Genomic DNA, 16,901 nt, shown 5'->3' on the forward strand with positions numbered 1-16,901 from the left:
TGCTGTAGAGAAGGGGTGCCAGAAGCTGACTGTCATTTAGAGAACGGATTATTAAATGGGCTGTTTCCTTGATTGTGGAATGATGGTCTTGGTTCACTCACATTTTGTAGTGTGAAAAATTTTGCCAAGATTGAAGGTGAGCAAGTGACCGAAGCAGTGCAGAGGAGAGCCATGTTGGTAGCCTTTCTGTGGTCAGTAGCTCTTTCTTTTGCAACTGTGAGGATATTCAGGTCTTCATGGGAGTGGCTATGTGTGAGGTACTGTGGGAGGCCAGCTAGGAGACCGGCTCTCACATTTTACCCCAGGATACTCTTGAGGAGTGAGGGATACAAGATTTAGATAGAAGGATAGAAGGGAGAGAGACAGATAGAAACACAGGATAGCCTCAGGAGGGCCTGGATCCTTATCCACCAGTCCCTCCTGTCTCTTCCAAAGGTCTGTTTATAGGAATGCCAAAGGGTGGAGCAAAAGACCTCCCCCTAGCTCAGCCAAGTATAGACCTTTCCAGTCACCTGGTAAACATGCACATGGTCAAGCAATCCTCTAATGCAGCTCTGCTGGGTAAAGCAAGCTCAGATCTCACCAGGAAACCTTTGTGGGCCTCCACAAGGTACCCAAAGGGAGACACGCTGCAGTTGCTTCTCAGATGCCGAGGGCTGCTGTCTCTGGAGCACAGCTGTGCTGACCTTTAACGCACTCACTGCAGAAAAAGTAGACTAGACTCTGCTGCATATAGACTTGAAACTTGGTTTTATTTGTGAAAGGTATAAAAGTTGTGTGTGTGTATAGTATATTAATATATTATGTGTGTATATTATATAGATTACCCAGTACCACAAGTAAATCAATAAGCAATAGTTGGGAAAAGTGTAAATCTTACCCTGTAATATATTGATTTATCAATCCTTGGTCTCAAAGTAAAGTATGTAACTACTCCCTGTGGGTTTTGTTTGTGATGGAGATTGAGCCCCAGACCTTACAGCTGAGCTACCTCTCTAGCCCTTAGATACTGTTTTTGGATACAAAGTATACTTAATGCCTTTAATCTTGTATAATGTGTTTTCTGCATATAAATATTACTGGCCAACTAGGCTAGAGAATTTCAGATTTTCCTTCTCCTCAAGGCGGTTACACGGTTGGTCCAGGAGAATAAGTATTACATTCAGAAACTGCTGATCAAAACTGGTGTGGTTGTGCCACGCTCACTGCCGTTAGTGTAGTCTCCCTCACTTCAGACTGCACTGTCCAGACAACTACAGACACAACAAATGCCTGATTGTGAGAAGGGGCGAGAAGGTAAAGGAAAGTGTTAAGTTTAGGGGTCTATGGAACTTAATCTCCTTTTGTCCTCTTCAACATGCTGCTGAGTAGCTGTTCTTCATGTGTCCAGTGGAATCCAAAACTAAGCTGTTGTCACTGGTGTAAGGTTTCATTCCTCCATGTGCCTGTTCTTACACCAAGAAGCCTAAAATATTTGAAATGATTTCAAATCTAAGAAGATTGAAATTGACTACCTTTGAAAATAAACACTGTGTATTAGTTTTCTTTTAAGACTATAAATCCTCCTTTTCTTTAGTTTCCACATTATCTAAGATAATTACCTTTTAAACAGGTGCCCCAGAAGGGATTCACAGTTTTAATTTCTTCATTATAGGTATTATTCTTAGTAGTTCTTTCCCATAAGTCATTTCCTAATTGTGGGCATCTAACATTTCAATATCAGGTACTGAAACAGTACAGGGCAGTTCATGTTACAGTGTCTTAGTTATTATTTCTATTACTGTAGATAGCACCATGATCAGGGCAACATATAGAAGAAAGAGTTTATTTGGGGCTCACAATTTGAGAGGGTTAGAACCACCATCGCAGGGAGCATGGCAGCAGGAAGGCAGGCATGGCAGTAGCTGAGAGCTTACATTTTGAAACACAACCAGGAGACAGAGATGTTAGGAATGGCATGGACCTTTGAAACCTCAAAGCCCACCACCAGTAACACACCTCCTCCAACACGGCCATGCCTCTTAATCCTTCCTGAACAGTTCCACCAGCTGAGGACCAAGTGTTCAAATACCTGAGTCTGTGTGGGCCATTCTCATTACATTATCACTTACAGTAAAACTACTTGTACAATTTGTGTATATTTTAGAGATCTTTATTTGTTTAAAGACTTCATACATTGAAAAATTCCATTTATTGGCTTGAAGTAGAATGTGGCAAGGTTTGATTCCATACTAAATTTAGAGGCTGCTGCATTGAAAGACACATTTTCAAATTTCTGTTCCATTTGTCATACTTATTTTTTATGTGATCAGAAACAATGACTGCATGGAAACAAATTCCAAACTACCTGATTTCCTGTAGTGCTTAGAAAAGGAACCTAGGCTTGTAGAGGTGCACCGTCAACCTCGTGTACACTGTCAAGTGAGTGTGCGGTCTTGGTAAGCTGCTGGAGTAGAGAGTGCATCCTTTCACGCCCCAGTTCACTCACTTCCTTAGTGACAGCCTTAGCCCCTCAAGGTAAAACCATCCTGAAGATTTATGCTGATAACTCAAGGTACCAAAAGATGTCACCTCTCCTGGTACTACCTTAGTCCAGTCTGTCTCCTGCTAGGGCACTGTACTACCCTCTTAACTCGACTGATCCCCTCCTCCCTTTCCTTACTGCCTGGGAATCATTTCTTTAAATCAGGTTGTCTCTTCACATTCAGAACAAAACACAGACCCCTTCTCAGGCCTTCAAGGATGCAGTGGTGTGTCCATCCCTCTCTCTGTCCTTATCTCTGATCCGTTTTTCTGCCATTTCCCAGACCTCGCCTCTTTTCCCTCATGGCTCACGCTCTTCCCTCGTTTTCTGCTGATCTCTTCATAGATGTTTGCATGGCTCCCTTTACCTAGTCATTTAGGTCTCCAGTAAAGATGTCACTTTCCTAGAGATGTTCCCTGCTCACTTGTATAGTTTTTACTGTTTCTCATTTGAATTCTGTTCAGTGACAGTTCTGTGATCATATTCTGTTCTCCAGTCGCCAGAACACAAGTGACTGCTCCACGGAGTTCTTCCTGAAGGGCAAGGATTACAGGAGGGCACTGTCTGCTTTAAGACAAAATGTGAATTGCACATAGGAGGAGCACTCAGTAATATGCAGAGTAGGCATGTTATTATATTTTGCTGAGTAAGTGACTCTGCTGACACACTTTCACAGAAGTATTGTAAAATAAGCTGAGTCTTTTTATGATTAATATGATCCTATATTCAAGGAAGATCATAAGCCCACATCATTCTTGGGTTATTGAAGTAGTTCAAGTCTTTCCTGGCAATCTATATTGAGATCCTGTCTCAAGATGAAGATTAGAAGGATGTTTGGAATGTAGTTGGATGGTGAGCATTTACCTCAGATGCAGAAGGTCCTAGGTTCATTCCCAAGCACCACACATGTGCATGTAGACACATGCACATATTCTAATATGTGGTCAAAATTATGACTGCATTGAGTGATACAAACACACACACACACACACACACACACACACACACACACACACACGTACATATAAGTTTAGGGTGCTATAAATAGGAAAGGAATATAGTCTTTGAAATCAAATATATATTGAATTTCTAACTTCAAATTTATTGATCATAGGGAAGCAGGTTCTCTGAGCTGCAGTTGTCCTCAACTGCAATCCAAGAGTTCACCACCTCATAGGTTCTTTATAGGATATAGCTGTGATGCATGTATAGCATCTAACATGCCTTGCATGTAGATGCTGAAACATTATAGTGTGTACTTTTCAAGTAGTAGGAGAGTACCAGGTAGAACTCTGCTTTATTTTCTTCATCTTTTGCACCAACCACTGAAGAGTGGGTTGCAGTTTATTTGGAAAAGAGGTATACATTTAAGGGGGTCTGACTATCATTTTCATGTATAGCTTAGAGGTCTTACTCTATAGGTCTCTCAAAATATGCATCAAAGAAAAATAAGTTTCTTTCACATTACTGGCAGTTAAATTGGCTGTAGTAAAATGTCTGTTTTTGTGGTAGCTTCTCTGAAGTTAATCATTTAATTTGAAATTTTCAAATGCCCATTGCTATTACAGTTTTATAAAGCAGAGGTATTTTTAATCCAAAATTTAATTAACATGTTTAATTGTGCTGCTAGGCTTTCTAGTAAAGCTTTTGAGAGACCACTATTTTTTAATATGTATAAAGAGTTTTCCTCATTTGCTCCTGAACTGAACATTGAAGCTGGCCTCAGTAGCATATTTCTTTATTGACTTTCAGGCAGTGTCATGACAGTTGGTTTAGTTGTTTGTTTGGTTTTTGTTGTTTTTGTTTTGTTTTAGTTCCAATAGTAGAGAATATTGATGCAATTTCTCTTGGAGGGTTTGGCCTGTAATTGTGATTAATAACAGTTGCTTTCACTATCTGGAAACAGACAGGCTGGTTTGTCTGCCTACAATCATGCTGTGATAAATGGAGCTATTTTAACTCTGGTTTTGTGTATCAGAGAAAACAGATGTAGTCTGGGACTTGAGGCTGAAGGAAATAGGGAGTCTGCTTACCGTCTATAGCTTTTGCATCTGCAGCTGATGTGCTGGTGAGGTTCAACAGCACAGTTTGTGCCAGCCTCATACTTAACTTGAACTTGGGCTTAGGATTTTAAGTAACTCATTTTCTGAAATTATTCAAGTCCTTTGGCAGTAAGCAAATACTCTTGAGTGAGTTTACCAATGTTAGTTGGTAAATATTGGTGTCTAAGCAAATCAAAGCTGTTACCAAATTTCTTCTCCTTCGTGGTCAGAGCAGAAACTGGTCATATCAGAAATGCTTGAAGTAAAAGTGGTCGAGAAGAGCATCTGTTAAAAACCTGTAGTGTGAAATAGAAGGTAGAGAAGAAGGTAGGAGGGAGGGAGAGAGGGAGGTAAGAAGGAAGGGGGGAGGAAGGAAAAAGGGAAGAAAGGAAAATAAACTGTTCCTTTTCGGCGGTTACATGATTCTCTGTCTAGAAAATCCCAGAGAATATTCAAAGACAGAGTAGGCAAGAACACAGAATACAAAATTCCATATAAAAATTAACAACAAATGTAGAAACCAAAAACATAAGAACATTCACAACTACTAAAAATTGAAATAAATGTGAATCTAGTAAAATAAATAGACTTCAATCTAAGAAAATATACATAGTTTTTTTTTTGTTTTTTTTTTATTCTAAAAGTTAAAGAATGCTAGCGGAAGAAACCAAAGAAGTCATATGTAAATAAATGGAAGTCAAATTCCTGTTCCTGCATTGATGGGAAAGACTACATGATAAAAATGTCAGTTCTGTCCAAACTGATCTATCTTTTTTAACACATTTTCTTAGAATTTTAGTGAGGGTTTTTTGTTTGTTTGTTTGTTTGTTTGTGGGTTTTTTGTTTTTTGTTTTTTGAGACAGAGTTTCTCTGTGTAGCCCTGGCTCTCCTGGAACTTGCTTTGTAGACCAGTCTGGCCTTAAACTCACAGAAATCTGCCTGCCTCTGCCTCCTGATTACTGGGATTAAAGGTGTGCACCATCACTGCCCAGCTTTTAGAGTTTTTTATGGATCTAGGAAAGATTATCCTAATTTTTTATGATAAAACAAAAGAACTAGATAACTAAAATAATTTTGAAAGAAAGAAAAAAAAAGATTTTCTGATTTTCAGCCTTATTATATAGCTTCAATAATCAAGACTGTAGAGTTAGATCTATGGAAGAGAATAGAGAACACAGAACTTGGGCCACATACCTGGGCCCAAATTATTTTGACAGGAACACTTCAGTGGAAATGATGTTGGAACAGCTGTACGTCTTTAAGCACACATGCATACAACTGTACACACAAAAGAACATTGACTTAAATCTATTTTATACAGAAATTAACCCTAAATAGATAATGATAAACTCTAAAACTATTAGAAAAGAGCATAGGAGGAAGTCTTCAGGTCTAGAGCCAGGCAAAGAATTCTTGGACTGGATCCAAAAGCATTGTCCATAAAAGGAAAACTTGGTTAACTGGTCTCAACTGTAAAAAGATGAAGGTAGAACAGCTTGGATATCTTTTAGCCTCTGTGTGGCTAAATAAATCCTGCTAATCTTCCTTAGTTACACTAACCACATTTCAAATGCTCTGTGTCTCCATATAAACTAATAGCCACTGTGATAAACAGTTGATATTTACAATATTTCCTGCAGGACTGTGCTCCTGGCTATTGCTTATCCAGTTGGTAGTTTTGGCAGTGAAATCACACCTTCCTGTCAGTTATGGCAGTGAAAGCACACCTGTCTGTTGGTTCTGGCAGTGAACACACCTATCTGTCGGTTCTGACAGTGAAAGCACACCTGTCTGTCGGTTATGGCAGTGAAAGCACACCTGTCTGTTGGTCATGGCAGTGAAATCACACCTGTCTGTCAGTTATGGCAGTGAAAGCACACCTGTCTGTCGGTCATGGCAGTGAAATCACACCTGTCTGTCAGTTATGGCAGTGAAAGCACACCTGTCTGTCAGTTATGGCAGTGAACACACCTGTCTGTCGGTCATGGCAGTGAAAGCACACCTGTCTGTCAGTTATGGCAGTGAACACACCTGTCTGTCGGTCATGGCAGTGAAAGCACACCTGTCAGTCATGGCAGTGAAAGCACACCTGTCTGTCAGTTATGGCAGTGAACACACCTTTCTGTCAGTTATGGCAGTGAAAGCACACCTGTCTATCAGTTATGGCAGTGAAATCACACCTTTCTGTCCGTTGTTTGGGTTCCTGGGTGGCGAACACTCTGGAAGCATAGAGACCCGTGGGTCCCTCAGTCTTGGCATTATGTACATTTTTGGCCAGATAATTTTTTGTTGGTGGGTTGCTGCTCTATGAGTTTTGGGATGTTTACCAGCATCCATGACTTACACCCACCCAGTAGATGCCTGTCTTATGGATAGGCATTGCTATTGCTATGATGAAACACCATGACCAAAAGCAAGTTGGAGAGGAAAGGGCTTCATGCTTTCTTTGGATTACACTTTCACATTGTAGTCCATCACTGAAGGAAGTCAGGAAAGGAATTCAAATGGGGCTTGAGCCTGGAGCCAGGAACTCATGTAGAGGCCATAGAGGGGTGCTGCTTGCTTACTTGCTCCCCTTGGCTTGCTCAACCAGGGATGACACCACCCAAAATGGGCTAGGCCCTTCCCCATCAATTAATTAAGGAAATGCCCCACAGGCTTGCCTGCAGCCCAATCTTATGGGGGCATTTTCTTAATTGACTGTAACTTGTGTCAAGTTGGCATAAAACTACCCAGCACAATGCCAATGCCAATTGCCCCATTAGGACAGCCAGAAATGTCTGTAGGCATTGCTAAATACCAGTCACTGCAGTGGAGAATCACCAGAGGGCTAGAGAGTCCTTTAGATTTTGAAGAAATGAGAACTTGGAGTTCTATGTCATGCCTTCTGTCTACTACAGAATAACTCTGGGTGTTTCCAAGATATAATGCCAAGATAAAGGGAACACAGAGTGAATACAATCGAGGAAACAAAGAAACTACATTGCTTTACTAGATTTTTGAATCCCTATGCCGTATTTAAAATGTCTTAGAAATAGCTGTAGTTCAGTTCTTTACTTCAACTAAATTTGTTGACTGTCTTACTATGTGGTAGATAGTGTGTTATATAACAGGATTACAAAGAACAATGAAACATTGCTCTTAGTCTTCAAGAAAGATAAAATTTTCTATTCTTTTCTACTTTTATCTGTCTCATTTTATTTAACCTTTCACTTGCTTTGATTTCTGTTGTATAAACACTCAATTCTACTCTAGTTTAAATTTCAAGTGTATCAAACTGATTGATGGCCCTGAAGACAGATTGAATCCGGTTCTTGTGATCTATTTACTCTATTAAAATTTCTTTTCAGTTTCTAGTCTCAAACGAGCTGTTTAAACATTCCGAGCTATTAGATAAACTGTGTAGACAAACCGTTAGCATTTAAAACAAAACAAAACAAAAAAACCCAAACTGGCCTTGCTGCCAAGCATGGTGGATGGCAGACATGATTGTAACACCGGCACTCAGGAAGCCGAGGCAGGACAATCCCAAGGTCAAGACCCATCACAGAAAACCAAGAAGACAGAAAGAAAACAGGCATTCTAAATGTCAGCAATAAGAGAAAACCCACACACCACTGGATTTTAATTGCTTTTGTAAAGTCTGTGGTATTCATCAGTTTGTCTTAATGTCAGAAGTTTCATTAGCAGATGACACAGATCTATCTATCTATCTCTATCTATCTATCTATCTATCTATCTATCTATCTATCTATCTATCTATCTATCTATCGTGTTATGGCCTTTGAGCATTCAGTTTCTCTTATAAAGTCATGAAGAGTCATAGTCCTAGCTCAGATTCTCTTGAAGGCTGAATGTTACCACATGGTAGAGGTCTGTTGGCTGGCATTTATGGAGCATACAGTTTTGCCAGAACCAACCAACCACAATGTGCTTTATGGCACAAGCAGATATGTAAATCAGAGCCCTTTCTAAGTTGAGTACCCCTTTAAGAAGCCTTGTTAGCTCTACTTAGTAACTCAGAGTCAGATAGTCCATTGTTTTTCTCTGTTCTCATTAGTACCTGGCAGATCCCAGAGTGCCCAAACTTGATCTGACAAGACATTGGATGTCCATCCAGCATTAGTTCTCTACATAATCTAGTAGTAGTTTCATCATGCTAATTAATGGAAAAATAAGACGCTTATGGGGACTAGAGAGAGATGGCTCAGTGATCAAGAGTACTTTCTGCACATCACAAGGACCAGAGTTCAGATCCCAGCACCGATATAACAAACTGGGTGTCTGGTATGCTCCTATAACCCTAGTTCTGGATGGGATAGAGACAGGATCACTAGGACTGGCTAGCTGCCACTGTAGCTGAGAACATGTGAGCATCAGATTCAGAGGAATAGAGGAAGATACCCAGCCTCCTCTTTTGGCCTCCACATTCACACAGAAGCACATATAGCATACATTAATGGAAGGAAGGAAGGAAGGAAGGAAGGAAGGAAGGAAGGAAGGAAGGAAGGAAGGAGGGAGCAAAAAATTTAAAACGTCACTTTTATAAAAATGAGTCCATTTTCTTTTTAAAATCTGACTTACAGATTAAAGCTGAATGGGTACTTGGTGTGTTAAATGTGGTGTTTGATAGTTATTTGTTGTTGCTCATTTTGTGATGATGGAGATTAAAGTCAGGCCTGTGCGTGCTGGACATGTCCTACAACTTAGTTCTCAAGACGTGGTTGTTGTAATAATGACTGTTACTTCAGGCTTTTGCTAATTCTGCTTTGTTCTTCAGTAAGCTCCTGAATAAAAGGTCTGTTTTATAGTTGGTTCTTTTCTCCTCTTTCTGGTCAGCTTCATTCTCTGTCTCTTCCTCCCTTCCACCAAGTACTTGTTTGGGTTGAACCTAGACCCTTTGTAGCATGCTAGGCAAGCTCTTTACCACTGTGCTAATCTTCCCATTTTGTTCTTCCTTATAAGTCTATAAAGGTCTTTTTGTCCTTACAATCAAACTGTGACTAACAAGTTAAATACATCTAGATAAAAGAGACCTCTGTGTCCAGCTGGCCCAGATTCAGTCCTTTAAGATAGAATTATTTAGTAATTTCTGCCAAGTCTTCAGTTTCTTAAATCACATATAGTAGTTCCAGATAATGTTTGTGGGTCAGGCTAGCCATCATGTCCACATGTTTTTTACGTATGACACCACTAACTTTGCCTTTACTTATGTATGTGTGTCTGCAACTCTTGCGTGCGCATGTGTATCCGTCCGTCTGTCTGTCCGTCAGGGTGTGTGTGTGTGTGTGTGTGTGTGTGTGTGTGTGTGTGTGTGTGTGTATGTGGAGACCAGAGGTTCACATTGAAGATTATTCTCATCCACTTTGTACTTTAGTTTTTGAGACAGGGACTCTCACATAACCTAGGATTTGCCTTCCATGCTAGACTTGCAAGACAACAAGCCCCAGGGACCTGCCTGTCTTTGCCTACACCCAGCACTGTGCTTACAGACAGTATAGGTACTGAAGATCCAAATGCAGGTCCTCATGCTTTTGTAGAGCAAGCCATTTACCCATTGAGCCATCTCTCTGACCTCTGTTCCTTTTTTAACACTATATATCGTACTACAAAACAGTATTCCCTGAATCCCAGAGTTATGTTAAGTAAGTGATTTCAAAAACCACCCCTGGAACCTATTTCTTGTCCTAGAAGAACACATTAAAAATCCTGTTTATTCATTAAATACCCACACAGACACAATTGGAAATCAGACTTAAAATGTGAAATACATTTTTAGTTGAAGCAGAAAAAGATGCCCCTTGCCATTAGATTCTCAAACAGCCATTAGCAGCACACATGGAATAATCGTGGTGTGAAAGCCCTAGTTTTATCATGTCCTGTGCTTCTCTGTAGTGACTGCTACATGGTAGGTGTGTAGAAGGTGTAGAAACTGTCATAGTAGCAAATATTGCAGCAAATATTGGTAGCTTCATTCATTCTTCCTTTGTGATATGATACGACATGCTACATAAAGAGAACTTTTTCTTTTCAGATAATAAGCTGTGTAAATGTTTAAGGTGCCACCATATAAGTGTCTAGCACATGTGTCCCATGTGTACAGATGAGTGTGACCTCTAATTGATGAATATATAGCAAGTTAAGGATTTTCTGAAGGACATTGTGGTCCAGCTCTGCAAAGAAAGTCTTGTACTTGGAAACCACTTCCCTCTCTGGGTGGAGGCCTGTGCTGTTTTAATTTCTTGATTCATCTCAGGCAGCCCGACAGAGTTCCCAGTATCTCAGAGCTGTGTCCAGTTACTGTCTGATTCTTAAGTCTCCTGAGATGCTTATATTTAAACTGGGCTTCCCCCTTGCACACTTACTCTACAGTATAGTCAGCTTAATTTGCTAAGCAAAACCAGAAATTTCTGGTCCCTTACTTGGGTAGCCATGATTTCCTACCCCTTGCCTTGCCATTTCTGTTACCAGTAGCAGAAGCAGTTCACAGACCAGTACCACCAACGGGTTAAACTCTTTCATCAAACATGTTTATGAGGGGCCACAGCTATGCCTTCTTCTCCCCTGCTGCTTGCTAGTTCACTAATCAAATGTATGTTAGATTGATTATTGTCAAAGTATAAACCATAGAAAATTTGACAAGATAGATGTGTAAATTATCCTTCTGACAGAACTAATGATGCACTCCAAGCACCTTCTGTTTTCCAGTGCTTGGTGAGTGACTTCATTAAGGATGCAGTGGCTGTTGGGTGGCTTCTCAGACAATGGTTCAGTTCCTTGTGGAATTGCATTATTACTGGAGGTGTAAAACCAGGCAGACAAGCTAGCTGCTGGGCGTCCTGCTGGGCTTCTAATGTGCTCCATCTTGTTGGAGCAGTTGTTTGCCGTCTTTTCAGGACAATTACATCCATAACCACAGGACACATTCACTGAAGCTACATTACAGATAATCGTGGAGACTGCCACAGACTGCTCTTCATCGCTCTCCTGAGCTGCTGCAGCAGCAGCATGAGCAGCGCCTTCCCCAACTCAGAGGAGCTGCTGCCTGCCTGCTTGTTTGTTTGTTTGTTTGTTTGTTTATCGGCCTCATCGAGCAAATCTGGAAACACAGACTTTTAACTTGTTACGGATGTTATCATTGAATGGTGAATCCATTTGCAGATGAGAGGCTCAGGTTGGCACAGTGCCGAGGTGATAATGGTCCTGTTAGAGAGCTTCAGGTGGAGGCTGTCCAGGAGTCCAGGCGTGTGTCATCTGGTGTGAGAGAGAGCTCTCTGAACAGAACCTTGCACTTTTGAACTTTAGATTTGTCCCCCTAGACTTCGCTTCCCGTGTTGTAACACTACAATGCTTTGTTGTCCCTTACGCCAGCCACAAATACCTTGCTTTCTCAAGTATTGTGCTGTTGGTTATTTGGATGATGATTTGACACTTTCCAGAAAATGGACCTGAAAGCTGCCCTGAGCTGAGCTGAGCTGACGTGGTGTTTAAGGTTCCACACGGCACGTGCTGTGATGGACCGCTGCAGCCTGATAAATGGGAGTGTGCTTTAGAGGGGCGGGCCGGACACCTGAGGAAAGGCTTCTCATTTCTGTGGATGACGGGATCATTAGTGAATGTTGGTGCAAAGTGGCCATTTGAATTCAGTTAGTACAGTAATGCATGTTTGAGAAGTGTTCACTGCCAATAGCCCGAATGTAAATTAAAACATCCATTTTGTCTTGTAAAAATACACTGATTTGTTTTCAGTGCCAAAGCAAGTTGAAAGTCAGAATTCTTTTTATCTGTCCCTCACAAAAGTTTTAGGTAGAAAAGGGTTTTTTTTTTTTGCTTTTGTTTTGTTTTTTTGTTTTGTTTTGTTTTGTTTTATTTAGTGCCTTTGCTAACTATTGTAATACCTTATTCCTTTAAATTTGTAAGACTTAAAATAAGGGAAAAATAAAATGGACAGTTCATAAGAGGAAATGAAATTTAAAACAAATTAGGTACCTGCTTTTGTGTGTGCCCCCCCTAAAAAAGTTTGGATCTGGCAGAACAATGACAAGGATGTAACTGTTATTTGGGGTACATGGATTTATTTAAAGCACCTGGAAAATAATTTTTGATTGGAAAGATTCATAACTAGATCTTTCCCCCCAGAATCCTTTGAGTCAGATTTTCTCATTTCTCTTAACTGTACTCCTTAAAATATTTTAAAGAGCTGTATAGTCTGTCGTTTTTGTCAGGTCTACCCAACAGATTCGTTTTTCTATGATAGTTTTCTTCAGCAAGCTTCATTTTCCAACTTTGGTCTTGTGGGAGTTATGACAAGGGGTAGGCTTCTGCATAAGCTTGGTCTTTTTCATCTGTTATTTGTGAAGTAGGCTGTGATCTCAGTCCACGCCTCCTCCTTCAATCTCCATTTCATAGTTTACAGAGAAAGGAGACACTGTGGGGCACAGACTTCCCCTGGGAATGCATTGGGCTTAATGAGCTTGATAGTCTGGTGGGCTCAATAAATCAACTAAAGCAAAACATTTCTCATTTTTGAATAAAAGCATTTATCACACAGTGTTTGCTCACTCATGGTCACAAGATTGATTGGTTTCCAGCATTCAAGGTGTGTACTGAAGCCTTTTTGATTTTGTTTTCCAGTGGGCAAGTTACGAAAGCAGTGGCTGAAGGAGAGCATCTCTGACGTTGGCTTTGGGATGCTGAAGTCTGTCAAGGAATATGTGGACCCCAGTAACATCTTCGGAAACAGAAACCTTTTGTAACTCCATGGATATCATTATGAAAATGGTACCTTTTAAAAGTCATCAGCTATGGTTATTCCAGTAATCAAATACGTCATGGACTGTATTTCAGCTACGTTTGTTTGTTGGTTTCAAATAAGTTGGTTTTCATTCTGTGCTTTGTTTGTACATCTGTAGATTGACAGATGGTGTTCCTAGGTCTCTCTCGTTGTAGGTATACCAGCTTATAGCCAGCTAACTGGTTGTCATTTCAGATTTCAGTCAGGCAGCACGAGGCTGCCCGTTCTCTGAAGAAGATGCTGCCAGCTGTTTTCCGTGCTCCTCTAGGTGAGCTGAGGCAGGTGGTGTCATCTGCTGCTCATCTAGCCTCTCCTCTGTCGTGTCCTTTCTTAACAACTTTTCTCTAAGGCAGATATCTAGCAAATTCTGCTGGGGAGAGAGATTTGTGTGTGTCGTGAAAAGCGTCCTTTCCCGGGAGTAGGCCGTTGAGGGAGGACACTCAGGACAGCCCGCAGTCTGTTACTAGCATGCCTTCATCTGTATAAGGTGCTCAGCCTAAGCTTTGCTTGAAGTGAACACACAGTTGCAAACTTGAGTTGCCAACATACACATTACTCTGTGAGCAGACACAGTTTTGTCCTCCGTGTCTGTTTCTAGTGGGGTGTGAGTGGCGTTTGTGTCACTGAGGGTAACCTGTTGTTGTGTCCTACATCATCTATAACATGCTTTGTAAGAACGGCTGCCTTACTACACATGACGGGCAGGTTTTACCATGAAGCGAAGGCCGTTGTCCCCGCTCCAGTCCTCACGTTTCTGCTGTCAGAGCCTGTTGCCAAGCTGCACAAGCAGCTGCAGCGTGAACAAAAGGAAGGCTCCTGAACCTGCTGTCTCCAGGGAAAGAGTTATTTGGCTAAAGAACGGTCGTCAGTGGACTCTTGGATTTGAAAGTCTCTATAATTTCAATGACAACAATCTTTTTTTCTAATTAGCCACAAATAGCCTGATAAATTTTCATGGAAAAATAGTTTCAATTCAGTTCTTAATAATGGTTTAATGCCTTTTTGAATTACTGGTTTAACCTAAATTTTAAAAATGTATTACTGCATATGCCATAATCACAAGTTTGAAATATCCTATTTCTTAAATAAAAAGGAAAATATTAATCACATTTAGCAGACATTTTTACATTCAAAACTGGATAATAAGTGGAACAATTGCTTTAAATCACTGTTGAGGTTCCTGATTCACATTGTGAGATGGGTTCTTTTCTTAATGCAATACCTAACTTTTGATAATTTTTTTAAATATTTAATCAGATAATGTAAGTCAAAATGCAGATGATCCTTTAAAAGGATCACTGTCTGTCTATGTAGCAACGGCTCCAAATATGTTGGGGCAGTTTGATACCTTTTATATCTGAAGTAGCCTTAAACAGAACAGTGAAAATTTAAAATTGACAAAATGATATTTTTAAAACTTCAAAATGATAAGTAATTTTTAACTATTAAAATTGGCCTCAAACTAACAAATTTAAATCTGTAGGAAAAATCAATATTAAGTATTAGTTTAACAACAAAAACTCAGTATTTATTTTTTGGAAGCTGCCTCTTTATTGATGATTTATTTTCCATTATAAAATTTCCATATCTTTGATTAAATATTTTGATGGTTTGAAATAGCTGGACACTTGAGGAAATCGCCTCTGAATTATAAGATTCTTTATAAAATGCATCTCGTCATGAGGGTGATTCTCTAGTTGGTGATTGAAATGTAATATTTAGTAAGATTCCAACAGCTCACTGGAAGTGTATACATGTTTCCAAGTAATTATTTTTAATAAACAGTTTTATTAGCAGATCCAGTTCCTTGCATGTGATTGTTGAAACCTTTTCCCCAAGGAGTTGAGATTCCACAGCCGGGCAGTCTGCACTGTGAGTGTGGCTGTCACCCGAAGCTGTCGGGCGGCGGCTATCCCGGCTCTCCAACGTGAGCTTTACGGAGATTAGCAGTTCATGTCTTTGTTTCTCTCCTCCTCTCTATGCAGGCCTCACCAACCTTGGTTCCGTAATGGTTACTACACTTTGTATTTGAAGTAATTGCAACAGAGATCATTTTGAAACACAAAAGCATTCATTAGTACTGTTTCACTAGGGCTGTCAATCAGGAAGCCTCCCCACCCACTTCTGGGAGGAGCCTCAGTGTAGGCTGTCTTTGGAGGAACATGAGGTCATGAATATGCACAAAGCACTTAAACCTTGCCTCTTTCAGAAGTGTCTGCACGTGGCTTCATGAAGCTAAACCAGGAGAATATTGTTATCTGAAGCATCCTAACTCATAGATTAGGTTTTTTTTAAGCTGTAGCTTGTTTGATATTCAGAAGCACCTAACATTGACTCATACTTCTTAGGTTGGTCATATGTGTAAAACTTTGCTTAAATCTGATGACGTCACATGTAGGCTGGGGTTTTAGTGGGAATGGGAACTTGCTGCTAGTGAGATTAAAATACTAAAGACTCAAGTGGACAGGCTTTATTGTCTTTGGAGAAACTGTTGCCTTAATGTGATGTGTAGTGGTGCATAAGTGAATTGAATCTCATGCTATGTTCCTTGAGCCTCTTAGCTGGATTGTGAAGGCCACATGTTTCTTGTGTCCAGCAGTTCATCAAAGAATACAGGATTAAACCCTGCTCTTTTTAGGAATGGGAGGTTGGTACTCGAAATGCTTACATATTATAGATTATTTATGAATCTGGAAGCCTTCTAGTTTTCATATTTGTATTGTTAGTTTATTTTGGGAAAACAAAAGCTCAATAAAAGACAAGCTTCCATCAGTGTGTATATCAGATATAAACACGTGCAAGAACCCTCCCTTTTTCCCCTCCAGAATACTGTAACCGAGTACTAGTTTGCATATTTGAAAAAGCTTTTCTGCATGTTGATCCCAGAGATTTTTCCTTTGTTGTATTCTTTCCTACCAACAGCTTCTAACTGTAGCCGATCAGAGCTCCAAAGTCCTAACATGAAGTGTGCTGCTCCAAATGGAGCTGGGTGTGGTGTCACTGTCAGAACACAGTGATGTCACCGTGTGACAGTGCTTGGGCAGCCACAGATGCTGCCTGTGGAAGGTGTATCTCCGGTTCAAGGAGTGCTGAGACACAGCGATGAATAGCTTTAGTAGATTTGAGGGCTTTCCCCTCACTTACCTTCAGGGATTTTGATTTCCCCGGAGCTCCACTTGTGACAGGGAGCACAGCAGAAGTAGGCCAGGGCTGCAGAGTCTGAGTTTCTGCCTTTGTGCATCGTGGAGGCTTGGCTCGGCGCAGGGCTTTCTGTTCCAGTAGGAGCCACTGCTTGCAGATTCGTTTCATTCTTTCTCTTTACTGAAAAAAGAAAATCACTTACACAACGAGAGGGAAATCCAGACAGCATACAGGTTTTCTTCAACTGTTGAAGTGTGTGTCTGACATGAAGGATGTAACCTAGCTTTCTGTTCCTTAAGCCAAATAGCGTTCGTCTTCAGTGTGAAGCTTAACTGTAAAAACTGCTTGTATAATGTCAAGAGATTATAGAAACATTATTAATAAAATGGACATGGCCTAT

General features: G+C 40.4%; 1 protein-coding gene across 1 annotated transcript in view; it reads left to right on the forward strand.

Annotated features, from left to right (window-relative positions):
- Nucleotides 1-15,158, forward strand: part of Agps (alkylglycerone phosphate synthase) — a 103,680-nt gene extending 88,522 nt beyond the window's left edge. The window contains exon 20 of the mRNA XM_059260742.1: nt 13,201-15,158. Coding sequence (XP_059116725.1) covers nt 13,201-13,322 — 122 coding nt within the window. The 3' untranslated portion in view covers nt 13,323-15,158. The remainder of the gene's footprint in view (nt 1-13,200) is intronic.
- Nucleotides 15,159-16,901: the final 1,743 nt, after the last annotated feature.

Source organism: Peromyscus eremicus, chromosome 4 (genome assembly GCF_949786415.1).
Source record: "Peromyscus eremicus chromosome 4, PerEre_H2_v1, whole genome shotgun sequence".
NCBI classification, from domain to species: Eukaryota; Metazoa; Chordata; class Mammalia; order Rodentia; family Cricetidae; genus Peromyscus; species Peromyscus eremicus.